General features: G+C 30.5%; 1 protein-coding gene across 1 annotated transcript; it reads right to left on the bottom strand.

Annotated features, from left to right (window-relative positions):
• Window positions 1–3,954: 3,954 nt before the first annotated feature.
• On the bottom strand, window positions 3,955–6,761 carry LOC101220770 (glutamic acid-rich protein). The gene has a single exon (XM_004146195.3). It carries the CDS (start codon window positions 6,558–6,560, stop codon window positions 4,215–4,217), a length of 2,346 nt encoding a protein of 781 aa, XP_004146243.2. The 5' UTR covers window positions 6,561–6,761; the 3' UTR covers window positions 3,955–4,214.
• Window positions 6,762–12,953: the final 6,192 nt, after the last annotated feature.

Here is a 12,953-nt window from a genome sequence, read left to right on the forward strand (position 1 = left end):
TGAAACCTTCCACATTTGATGTAGGATTAGGAGATAAATGACTGTGATGGTTTAAATTTTTTATTCTATAAATGTTGAGTTTAATACTCACTCAAACCATTGACCTTTGATGAAAACAAACTTGGTAAATCGGAAAACCACCTAACTAAAACCAACTCAATTTAGTACCAAACGAATTCATTGATGCCAACCAACTTCTTTCTAGTTTTGAACGTTTGATTCGACAAACATATTTGTCTTGACATTCAATTCTATTGATTTTTTCAGTTTCATCTTGGATTGGTAACAGTATGGTCCAAGCAAGGCCATGCATCTCTCATTGTTCTGGGGCGAAGAGTTTTTACCTTTCACATTCATGGGGTGACTTTTTTCTTTTTAGGGATCATTTGGTTTAAGGTTTGGTAGATGAAAAATGTCGGAAATAGAATGCCCAGGAATAAGACGTCTAAGAATCAAATATAACCCTCTTTAGTTGTGTATGGAAAATGCTATTAGAATTTTGTGGACAAAAATTATGTTTGAATTTAGTTTATGAAATTAAGCAGGAAAGTCTTATATAAATTTAATAAATTAACAATTTATCAATAAAAATTAGAAACATTTTTAAATATAATAAAATAAACTAAAATATTTACCTGTCTTGACAAAATTTTTAATTCTATCAATGATAAAAATTGTTAACATTCTGTCAATATCTATTATTGATAGAATTTGAATTTTTCTACATGTCATAAAATGGTTAATTTTTAGGACACCTCCAAAAGTTAACTAATTTGACATCAATAATAATTTAACTGGGTAATTGATAATTAATTTTTTTAAAAAAAATGATAATTAAAATTAACCTATTAACATAATCTTAATCATAATCTAATACTAATTCATGTTTGTAATTAATTAAGTTTATAGTTAGTAAATTTTAATTTTAATTAAATAAAATAAGAAAATATATTTTAATACAAATATATTATATAAAAAACGGAAGAAAAAAAGAGAGAGAGAGAGATAGAAGTATGATATATTAATAAAGAATACCAAAAAAAAGTTTAATAAATATTATACGTGTTTAATGAAGGAAAGTAATATAAATTAAAACTAGTTTCTTTAACTAAGATAGCCTAAAACGGTATACTATGTTATAAGGTTGACTTAAATTTTTCAAAAAATTTAAAAATATCATAAATTAACTAATATTTTACACAAACATATGATTCAAATGACCAATTTATCTCATTATTATTATTAATAATATATTTTTGAAAAATAGAAAAAAGAAAAAGAAAAGTGGATTATGATTAAGATTTATATTTATTAGATATCTATGGTAAGTGATTAGTTATATCATGTGAATATCATAATAAAAATTGTCTCTTAATTATTTTTCTTTTGATGATTTGGTTCAAAAGTTCTTCCCTCTCGATCTCTTTCTCACTTTCCAATTTTTCTCTTTGTCCATTCTTTCTTTCGTTTTACATTGTTTTTCATATATTCCACATAATTACAGTATATATTGAATAATACGATGTATATTTTATTAATGAAAGGTATTTAGATCAATTTGTTTATGTATTTTATTTAAATATTCATATCCTACGTAGTAAATAATACGTTATGTTTGAAACAATAGTGATAATAGAGAAAACCCACATGAAGGGAATAAAGAACTCGTATGTGTGGAAAATAAGGATGTGTAGGAATAAGTTATTTCTAGACAGAGGGTCGAAAACTGTGAAACAAACATAAGTTTTGAATGTGTGTGACATCAATTTTCATGCAGAAAACCCTAAAACCGATTTAATTTTAAATTTGTATCTAATAGTTTTTTTTTTCTTAACTCACTCATCTATTTTTTAATTTTAAATTTGTATCTAATAGTTTTTTTTTTAACTCAATCATCTACTAAACACAAAAATAAAATGATATAATTGACATTTAGCACAAATAAGAATGACAAAGTTAAGAAAAAACATGATAGAAGTCGAAAGTGGTGACTATGGATAAACTGGACGTAGAGGAGTATATTAGTTTGAGTCTAACCCAAGCCAGCATGCTAAGCCTCAAGTAAGGTTGTGAACTTGACTCAAGAGATCCTTTATGCTTGAGATTGGCCCAAATAAGATGTTCGGCTACAATCAACATCGAACCAACCCTAGTCAAACATGAAACCAAGACTACCCCTTGAACTTGAACTGATAGGTTATCTATTTAATTATCTTTGAAACCATAATTAAGAACAACTTAAGTCAACTTTTCCTATAAATACTTCATTATAACTTCATAGATAGTAAATGGTGTTCTAGCTTCAAACTGCTTTAACTTCCACATTCTTTCACTCTCTAACTTAATCATCAAATTGTGTGTGGCAAACATCATACCAACGTACAAGTTTTTTCTCTTGTAAGTCACATTCTTCTCCTCTTCAAACAAATTCACCATAGACGTCACATGAAGCATATGTGCATTTTAGCCTCTTCAAAATTTGACATCAACAATATTTAGCATATAAGTTTATTAGACACGAAGTTGACAATTCATAAATTGACGAGATATTTTGAAAACTCAATCAACTATTCAATACTTCTATTATAATTTAAGTATATATATATGTGTGTGAAAAGGGTAAGTTTTTAAAAAGGAAACTAAATTATAAAAGGGAAAAAGAAAGTACAATTCATTGTGTTAAAGAAAAGGATGAACAACTTTTATGTTCATGTTGAAAACACAGAATATAAATTTTGGTGATAAGAAAACAAGAATGAGAAAGGCAAAGGAATAGAGCAAAAAAGGATAGTTTTGAAAACTTTGGGAATCTTTTCCAATGCTTTCACTTTTCACATTGCCAATAATCTTTCTTTTCTTTTTAAATTCAACAAAGCTTCGAAGTGCTAACCTCCACTTCCCTTTACTTTTCCACTTTTTCCTCTTTTTTTCTTTTCATTTCTCTCTCTCCAATTCATTATACTAAAAAATAATTAAACCTCATTTAGATGACAAATAACCCTTTCTTAAGGTTTAAATACAAATTAACTTTACTTCATTTGGTCTCTTATTTTCGCATTTACTTCAATTTTAAAGTTGAAATACTAAAATGAAATAAAGAACCAAAGTTTATAAGGATTAAAATTATTGCAAGTGTTTGGAGTAATTTTAAAGATTTAAAAACATAGTATTATTATTGGACAATCATTTCTCATATTTAGTGGTTTGTTCTTTAGTTAATTTATGGAGCATACCCCTTCTCTAATAATGTCATCTTACCATATTATTATTTAAAAGGAATGTCACAATAATTTCATACAACTTCTTTACACAAATAATTGGTTTGACAAGACTTCACATTTGCAATCACCATCTACTTAGGTTTCAAATCATTTCCTTTCTTTTTTTTCTTTTTCTTTAGCACTAATTTCATACTACAAATGTTTCAAAATCCTTCAAATAAAAGCATTTAAGGGGTAAAGTAAGTTTTAGGTTTGGTTTTACACTTCAAAAATATATTAAAGGATTAGGTATATTAAAATCACTCTTCTCTATGAGTTTTTTAGTATTTAAAAAAGTAACATTGAGTATAGCAAAATGTTCAAACATTAAGGACTGTACTTATGAATTGTTATTTAGTATATTCTTCTTTTAATTGAACTAAAATTAAATTACAATAAAACCATTCAATTCCACTAATTGTTTTATTTATTCAAAATGTTCCTTTGCATCCCAAAAAGATTAGAATCTCTTTCCAATTAAGATTTGTTTTCTTAGTTGTGTTCTACTCCATTTCATTCTTTTATTTAAAAAACTTTAATGCATTCAAAATTCTAATTTAATTCTATTCTAGAAATTATTATTACATTATCTAAACAACGAAGGACTTTCCATTATCAAATTTTAGCATTATTTTAAAATAAATTTAAGAACTACATAAAACATGAATTGTTTTTTTTTTTATATATAACAAAATTGGGGTAAAGTTGATGATATGATCATATAAACGTTTAAAACTAATTTCCCAATATAATAAATATGAGGGGCAAAAAGAAAAACATGTGATGGAGAGGGGGGGGAGATTGCAAAAAGGCAGAATTATGCAAAACCTACAATGGCAAAATACCTTTTTTTTTTCTGGAAAAATACAAATTGCTACCACACTATTTATACAAATTCCTATTTCTTTCTAGTCCTTTTCTTTTTTACCTTAAGAGTTGAGAAGGGTGAAATGGTCAAAATCCAACTTCAGCCGCGCCGACGCCGAAGGTAGCCGGACGGTGTGGCTCGAGCTTGCGATCCTTCCAACAGCAAGCATCTGGCGCCAGCTTAGCCGAAGATCTCATCGGCTCCGACTTGCATCTAGTAAGAACAAACGGCTCGTAACCCTTGGCTCTTACTAGCTTCTGTTCTATCATCGCCGCCGCTGCCGCTGCCGCTGGAAACGAACACGACCATCTCGCTGGCTGAACAACCGCTGTCTGCGTAGTGTCCGTCGGCTTCGTTTCTCGTTTCTTCGGTGGCGGAGGCGGCGGTGGGTCTTTGCCGATCGCCTTCTTCTCCCTGGTCGGAACGCATCTTATGAAGTCTGCGCTGCAAACCCATGTCTCCTTCGATACCTCCATTGATAGCTTTGGCTCGTACATCATTAACAGCAAGCAATCTGGGAGAACGGATGTTTCTGTTTGTGTTTTTCTCTCCGGTTTCGGTTCTGATTCCGGCTCCGGCGGCGGAGTTTCTCCCTCCTTGGACTGGTCCTCCTCCTCTGGACCCACTAATACGTCGTTTTCGTCATCGGGTCCGATTCCTTCATCCGTCGTTTTCTCTTCTTCTTCTTCTTCTTCTTCTTCCCTATTCACATCAACTTCAGTTTCGGTTTCGTCTGAAACTGGTTCTGTCTCTACTGATAATGATGGTGAAGTGGTGGTTTCGCCGTTTTCGCCGTTTTCGCCTTCTTCCTCTTCTTCTTCTTCCTTATCTTCTCTAAGGTTTTCGTCTTCTTCTGTTTTCTGGTCTTGTTCGCTTTCATGGGATAGCTTGGGTTCCTCTTTTTCGACAGATTCCAGCTTCTCTACATCTTGAGCCATTTCGGGTTCACAGTGGGTCTGAATCAGAAGCGGAATTGGAATCGCCATTGTTTCTTGCTGATTAACTTGATCGGTTTTATCCTCTTCTTTTTCTTCCAATGCTTGTTCTTGATTAAGCTGATTTACAACAGTAATATCTTTTTGCTCATCGATTTCGTTTTCTGTGGCCATTTCTATGGTCTCTTCTTCATTGTCTTCTTCTTCTTCTCGTTCTTCTTCCTGTAAAACCAAATTAGCTTCTTCCTTTTCTTTATCTGCATCAGAAACACATTCTTCATTCATTTCTTCCTCGTTTTCAAGCTTCACAATGAGCTGCTCCACTTTTCTTTCATCTTCCTCTTCCTTTACTTCTTCCTCTTCCTTATTTACAGTAACAATGGAAGACACAGGCACAGATACATCTCTTTTCACTTCATTTTGTCTCTTTTTTGCTTCATTGTCTTCATCTTCTCCTTCCTCGTCTTCTTCATCCACTTTCGGCGCAGGAGGTTCACAGAATCGTTTCGCCAGCTCCGCCATTTTCACCGGATCAGATCTACATCTCATTAGCAATAAAGCATTCTTCGGAGGAATGCAAATGCTGATCCTAGATTCCTCCTCCTCCACAGCCTCATTCTTATCTTTGAAGTCTAATCCCTCAAAAACATGCCGTCTCTGGCTTCCATTTTCCTTCTCCGTTCGAGTTTCTTCATCTCCAACCACCAGCTCGATCTCTCTCCCCTTCCCGTCTCCATCCTGCACCGCCACCAACCACCGCGCAAACACCGTCCCACAAGAACTCTCACTCTCCGACGACCTCTCTGCCGGCTTCGATTCCTTATTATTCTCCCTGTTACCAGAACAAGACGAATGGCACGGCAAGAAGCAGTTGAGTTCAGCACCAAAAGCCCTAAGCGCCTCACAAATCGTAAACGGCAAATGCACCCACCGCTGGTTCCGATGCGATAAGCATTCCTGCTGGAAACCATTTCCAGCATTACTATTACTGTTCTGACGAAGAAGATGGTGATTATGATGCGACGAGAATTGCTGGTCACTACCATTACCCTGCGACGATTGAACAAGACTCTCCGATCTCCGAAAACTGGCCTCCGAATTAGTCCTCCGTTTCTGCGATCTAGCCCTCATCTTCTTCCCCTGCTTCTTCGTCTTAACCCTAACCTGACCAATACAAGTAACCTTGGGCGAAGAGGGTTCGGGATTATCAAAAGCACAGCCACGCTTCTTCCTGCCAGTGGGAAACATGGGGGAGGCTTGACCACCCTTGAGACTACCGCTGGATTTGAGACGGCGACTGAGGGAAGTAGAGAGGGAGATTTGGGAGGGTTCACGGGGACGGCCAGGACTGAGAATGGACTTGGAAGAGATCTTCATGGAGGAAGAAGAAGAAGAGGAGAAGCGAGAAGTGAAGCAAATGAAGAGCTCGCTGGAGGGGGTGGCGGTGGAACTGGTACTGTTGGTGCTTGTGGTACGAAAATGGGGGTCAGAATCCATGAAAACAGAGATGGTTACCGGTGAAGAGTAGCCATTAGGGCAAATGGGGTTTTGATTTCTGTGGTGAAACAGTATGATTGAAGGCAAGGGAGGAGGAGGAAAGAAGAATAAGAAGAGGAAGATAGGTTTTGATTTTGTGGGAGAAAAGGAAGAGAGAGGGAATGGGATAGTGTGTTGTGTTTCCTATCCATCTCTATTTTTGTTATTAGTTGGAAATTCCCATTATATTTTTCTAGGGGTAATTCCGTCCTTTTCTTCTATTTTTCTAAATATAGGTTTTGGATTAATTCCACTTTTGCCCTTCCAATTACTTTGCAAATCATATTACAACAAAATATGTACTCAATTTTCAATTTTCAATGTCACCAACCCAAACCTCTTATAACTTTCAGTTTGGTAATATCATATCATGGTTATAATTCTAAAACTTACAAGCAACCCAAAATCATTTTGAGTAAACACACCAAATTTAGATGTTTAAAGAAACTACAAAAACTAAAATTCCACAACTATTAAGTGTCTAATCAAAATATGAACCCTATCTAATATCAAATAAGTCCTTATACTTTCTATTATGTGTAAATAAATTGGTCTTTTAACGCCTCACTCGTTCTTTATTAGACAATTATAAGAGTGGTGTTACTTTTATTAAAAATAGTATAAATGGTTAGTGCCATCCTATTTAAAGATCAATTCAAGTCTGATATGAGCTTAATTTAAAATAATGATTAAAAAAATTTAATTCGATCGCATAAGCCAACTTCATCCTATTCACATACAATTGTAAAGACTAGTTCTTAACACGTGACACTTGTGTGTCATTTTTATTTTATCGTCTAACTTTATTTTTTCTTCATAACAACATTTTCTTTCTTTTAACTATCTTCATTTTTAATTGATTAATTTTTCTTTGGATTGTTGTTTAAGATTAAACTCATAAATAGTTCTTAAAATGTAATGCTATAATGATTGTTTGACAACTTTTACTTTGCAACCGTTTTAAAAATAAATTAACTATACTACATTGGTTTATCATACTAAATTCTATAAACTTTTAGAGAAGAAAGTTGATGAATGAATAGAAAAACATGATTGAAAATTTTTAAAGATATCAAATAATGAGATAATTCATCTAGAAAAGCATAAAAAACCAAAAAAGAATAGAAAGAAAATAAACAATCATGATTGAAAACATGCAATGAAACAGAGATATTTCCTCTTATTTGAAAGACTATTCTCTCTATTTTGTGTTAGAATTAATAATTAAATGTATTATTAATTATTTCCATTTAAAAGATACTTTTTTTATTTCCTTGGCTATAAAATTGTTCATTATTTACATTTTAAAAATTGGAAAGACTTGCGATTTTTCTTAAACTATTAGAATTTGGAAAACCTTTCGATTTTACCGAGCTCTTAGAAGTTGGAAAGATGTTTGATTTTCTTGAGCTATTTGTTATTCATAAATTACAACCAACTTTATGAATTCATAAAATCATCTCATTTCTTCTTCAATGAGTATAACTAAAATAAAAAAGGAAACAGATAACATTTTCATCTACCTAATTACATAAACTACTTATGAAGAAAGTTAAAAAATGAAAAAAAAAAAGAATTTCTCCCGATTAAGCTTTTATATATACTAGAGATTATCACTAATCATTTTAAACAATTTTACGAAAGTACACTTTTATTCATTTCAACACTTGAATATCATTAAACTTATTTAGTAAGAACTATGCCTTACATTATATTTAACACACCCCATCATTTGAGGATCTAGAAAGTCAAATCCAAAACTTTAAGATTAACAAAAGCAATGATATAAAACTTTACCCCAATAGCTCTTTTTACCACAATAGTACCCTTTTTTTTTAGTCCTGCTGAAAAAAGTTATGTGAATTTTGAAAAATAAAAAATAATAAAGGCAAAAGAAATAGTGATGTATTATTATTTTTTAAAAAACATACAAGAATAAAATGCATTATTGTGGCATGAATGATAAAAAAAAATGGGTGAAAAAATTTCACATTGAGCTGAATTCGAGTTCACGTTAACGAAATTCAACCAATAATTTAATGAACATACTATTCTAAAATTTGATCACTAAACCATCAACTACAACGGATATTAATTAAAAGAAAACATTATATTCATTTTTAGTCTTTTAACTTTCTAAAAGATAACAATGTTATAAACTATAGTCTTATTTTAATTATTGTACTTTTGAATTTATAACATCATAGTCTATGTTTACTAGATAATTTGATATTGACTAAGGTGATTTCAAAAAATTATATCAATGCACATATTAATTTATATATTTTTAAAAATTAGTTTTATATTATTTATTCTTAATTGTGAAAACGTGTTTTTGATAGGTTCTGGAATGATTTGAAGTTATAAAAATAATAGTATATAGAAATTAATTTTCAAATTAAAAAAATATCTTAATTGTTCTCATGAAACATATATTTGAATCAATATCTAATTGTTGTTTTAGTATCATTATTTAATTAAATAAAATGTATTGATTGAACCATCCTAGGTTGATGGTTTGACTTATCTATAACTTAAATTTAAGAAATGAAAAGTAAGATTTTTAATTACCTTAATTCATTTTATTAAAAATATACATATATAAACCTTTTACTATCAACACCAAACCTACACGTAGTCACCCATCATCGGGTCTTACTAGAGGTAGAAGAGACAACTATTTTGTTGTTGCCGTTGTGTATGGTTGGAGGTGAAATTCAAAGGTAGTGAGCATTATTGTTACTATTGAGAGATGTAGAAAAAGAAGAAGAAAGGCAGTGAAGAGGAAAAATAATAGAAGGAAAGCCATAGATAGAAAGAAAAGTTAACTTTGATAAGAGATATACAATAGAGTAGGTTAATGTATGGTGATATATGATAGATAAATAAAGAGTATGTAAATATAATTCTCCCTATAATTGAGTTGAAGTATTTAATTAGAAAAAGAATCTTAGAAATGACTGAAAGATCATAATGTTGGGTCACATGAAAGTTAGACGTGGCCAGATAATAGAGATATGAAATGAATAAGTATAATTTCTTTTTTTTTTTTAAGAGAAGAAGAAGAAGAAGAAGAAGAAGAAGAAGAAGAAGAGATAATAAATATATTGGAAATATAAAAAAAGAAGAGAAGAGGTGTGTGTGTGTGTGTGTGTGTATGGACAGACTCGGCTTTTCAGTGGTCGTTTTCGGCCAAAACGACAAAGGGGTAGAGCTGTAAATAGGTAGAAAGTGTTGGGGTTGTTTTAGGAAAATGAGGGGATCACATGGGGGACTGAGGAGTAAAAGTTGGTGTAACCCACACGTGACGTAGTGCATGAGAATGATAACCTCTGATTACTCACCTTCTCTGTTTCTATCTAATCTACCACGCTCGAATTGGAGCGCGTCCTTATAACAATCATCACCCATTCTTTTTCTCACTCTTCTTTGCAGGAATTACTATCTACTCCCATTCTTTCTTCCCGTAAGTTTATAAATTGAATTAGAACAATGTGTAGTTGATTAATTGATTGAGATTTGAGTGTGTGTAGTTTTTAGTTTGTAGTGGGGAGTGAGGCGCAATGGAAGAGAGCACTACATTGAGAAGCGCGCGTTGGACACAAAAACCATGCCCCCAGCTCTGATCCCCTGCGCCCCCCCCACTCACGCCATTTTACTAAACAAATACAATACACTAACTCATTTTTCTCTTCTTTTTTTTCTCTCTTTTTTTAGTACCAACGGTAACATTTACTTATTTATTTAATTACTTTATTCAAACCCTAATTCAATCATTCAATTCTAACACATCCATTCTAATATATGCGAACTCTCTATATAAATTAATACATCATTTTAATTCTAATTCTAATAATTATTTTCGGAGAAGAAAAAACAGAGACACTTATGTGATTATATTTTCACAAGAGAAGTAAATAGAGGGAATGATTCATTTTTAGATTGTTTTAAAGATAAATTACCAAAAAAAACCAGTATGTAGATGGAATAAAATAAATGTTATGTATAACTTAGTCTAGTTTTGGCTCATAAATCATTGTACCATGCTATCACCTACAGATTAATTTAAGGCATCCTGATAATTTCAATTGGTCAAGAGATATCAATCGTCTTCTAGGATAATTATTTATTGTAGCAATGAATACTATTAAAGTTTTTGCTGACCTAAGAAGAATGAGTATGAAAATCATTCAAAATTTGAACAAAATTATGAAATTTGATTCTTCTATTAAAGAAGTCATTGATTTTGTGTGAGACCCACCAAATCAATAATCATTTATTGTTTATTAGATATATAATTAATAAACATGCCAACTAGAGAATTGAGTATATACAATCAAGTTGCATACACGTTTTAAAAAATAAAACAATGTTTCAAAACAATATTGATTAGATAGTAATAACAATGAGTAATACTCTTAGGATTAATAATTAGTCGATATTTTGAATTATATTGTTGTATTTGGGAGTGCAACTAGTGATTGCATTCCTAAAAAGGGAAAAAGGGAAATATAAAGATTTCTTTAGAGGCAAGGCAAAGCACAATGAAATAGTTCAACTACCTCACCTAAGGCATCAAATGTTTAGGGTTTGATTGCCCTAATTTGTAGGGTAAAGAAAAGAGAGAGTTCTTCGGCATTCACATGGTCATATCACCATTTGTAAAATAAATAAATGATGGGCCAAGCTGGCCCAATTGCATAGGCCATACAAAATCAATTCTTTTTCTTTTTCTTTTTCTCTTTTTATTTTTAATAGATAAATAAAAAAAAAAGGAAAAAAAGAAACTTGAAAGTGTGAAATAATGATAGAGAAAATAATGGTCAAAGGAAGGTTTTGGTTTGACCAATATAATTATACAAACAGAAGCTGACAAAATGACCATCAAAAGCACTTAACAGACCCATTAATTTAATGCTTAAATCAAATTAGAGGTACCTTATTTATTTATTTATTTTTGCATACAAGAAAGAAAAAAAAAGTGAAAAAGACTTTTAATCAAACACTTTAATATGCCTTTTGGTTTTGGTTTTGGTTTGATGGGTCTATAGATTCTGTCATCTTATTTATGACCTCTTATCTTTTTTTCTTAATCATTATTAACTTTGACAAATATTCTAATAAATTGCAAAATTATACCTAAATAAATTATGCTTCTAATCATTAATGTTTCAAGAGATTAAGACATCTTTAATATAATACTAAAATAAATAAATAAACGTTAGATCAATTTTTCATAAATATGATATTTCTAGCTTCATTAATATATATATATATATATATGTTTCCTTGCTTTAATATTTGTACTTTTTTTTTTCTTTTGAAAGGCAATAATTGAATATTCATTTTTAAAGAATCTTTGTTGACTAGTTGTTTTATTTACTTTAGGAGTGAATTTGAGTTTTGTGTTTAATAGGTTCATAAATCTTAAATAATTTCTAATAAATGTTTAAATTTAGATTTTAATAAAGGTTGAGTATGTTTTTTTAAAAACATATTAGATATAAATTTGGGAATTTTAAGTTAGATTTGATTTGGCATTTTTAAAGTTTAAGAATGCAAGACCACTATCGTAATAAAAAAAAGAAGTTATGAAATAAAGTTGTAATTTTATTAATTTTGTGGTGTGCCCATCATGTCTTATCAAATAAATCAATATTTATCCAATAATATCACACTATCATTTCACTAAAAGTATCATATAAAATCAAAATTCAAAGTCTATTAATTGAAAATTTTTAAAAGTGGAGGACTAAATAAAAACAACTATAAAAGTTTGTGGACTAAATGCCAAATATTAACATTTTTGCAACTGGCCCTAACTTGGATAAGCATTAAGATTATATTGAGATAACATTAGGTAAATAAATGACATATTCTAACTTTGAATAATAATAATTAAACTTCTAAACTTTCAAAAAAAAATGTTAAAATTGTAAAAATAAAAGGATAGTCAATTTTCAAACTTACATATTCGGATAGAATAGGTATTTAAGTTTCGAGCTCAATTTTAAATTTTGGAAGTGTAAAGTAAACTTACATATTCGGATAGAATAGGTATTTAAGTTTCGAGCTCAATTTTTAATTTTGAAAGTGTAAAGTAAAGTATGATTTTTGCAATTTGAGTTTTTTTAAATAAAGAAGACTAAAAGTTGAGTTGTAATTATTTATCATAAATAAATTATATGAAAGCAATGAATGTTTTCTTTATATATATAAATATATAAATACTGAAACAGCTATTATAAATTGGACATAATCTTATCTCTTTTAAAAAAGAGATAAAGACATAAAGGAGCAAAGATTGGGACTTAAGACTCCACTTGTGCCTTGTTCTAATCTCTCCTTTATCAT

Source organism: Cucumis sativus, chromosome 3 (genome assembly GCF_000004075.3).
Source record: "Cucumis sativus cultivar 9930 chromosome 3, Cucumber_9930_V3, whole genome shotgun sequence".
NCBI lineage: Eukaryota > Viridiplantae > Streptophyta > Magnoliopsida > Cucurbitales > Cucurbitaceae > Cucumis > Cucumis sativus.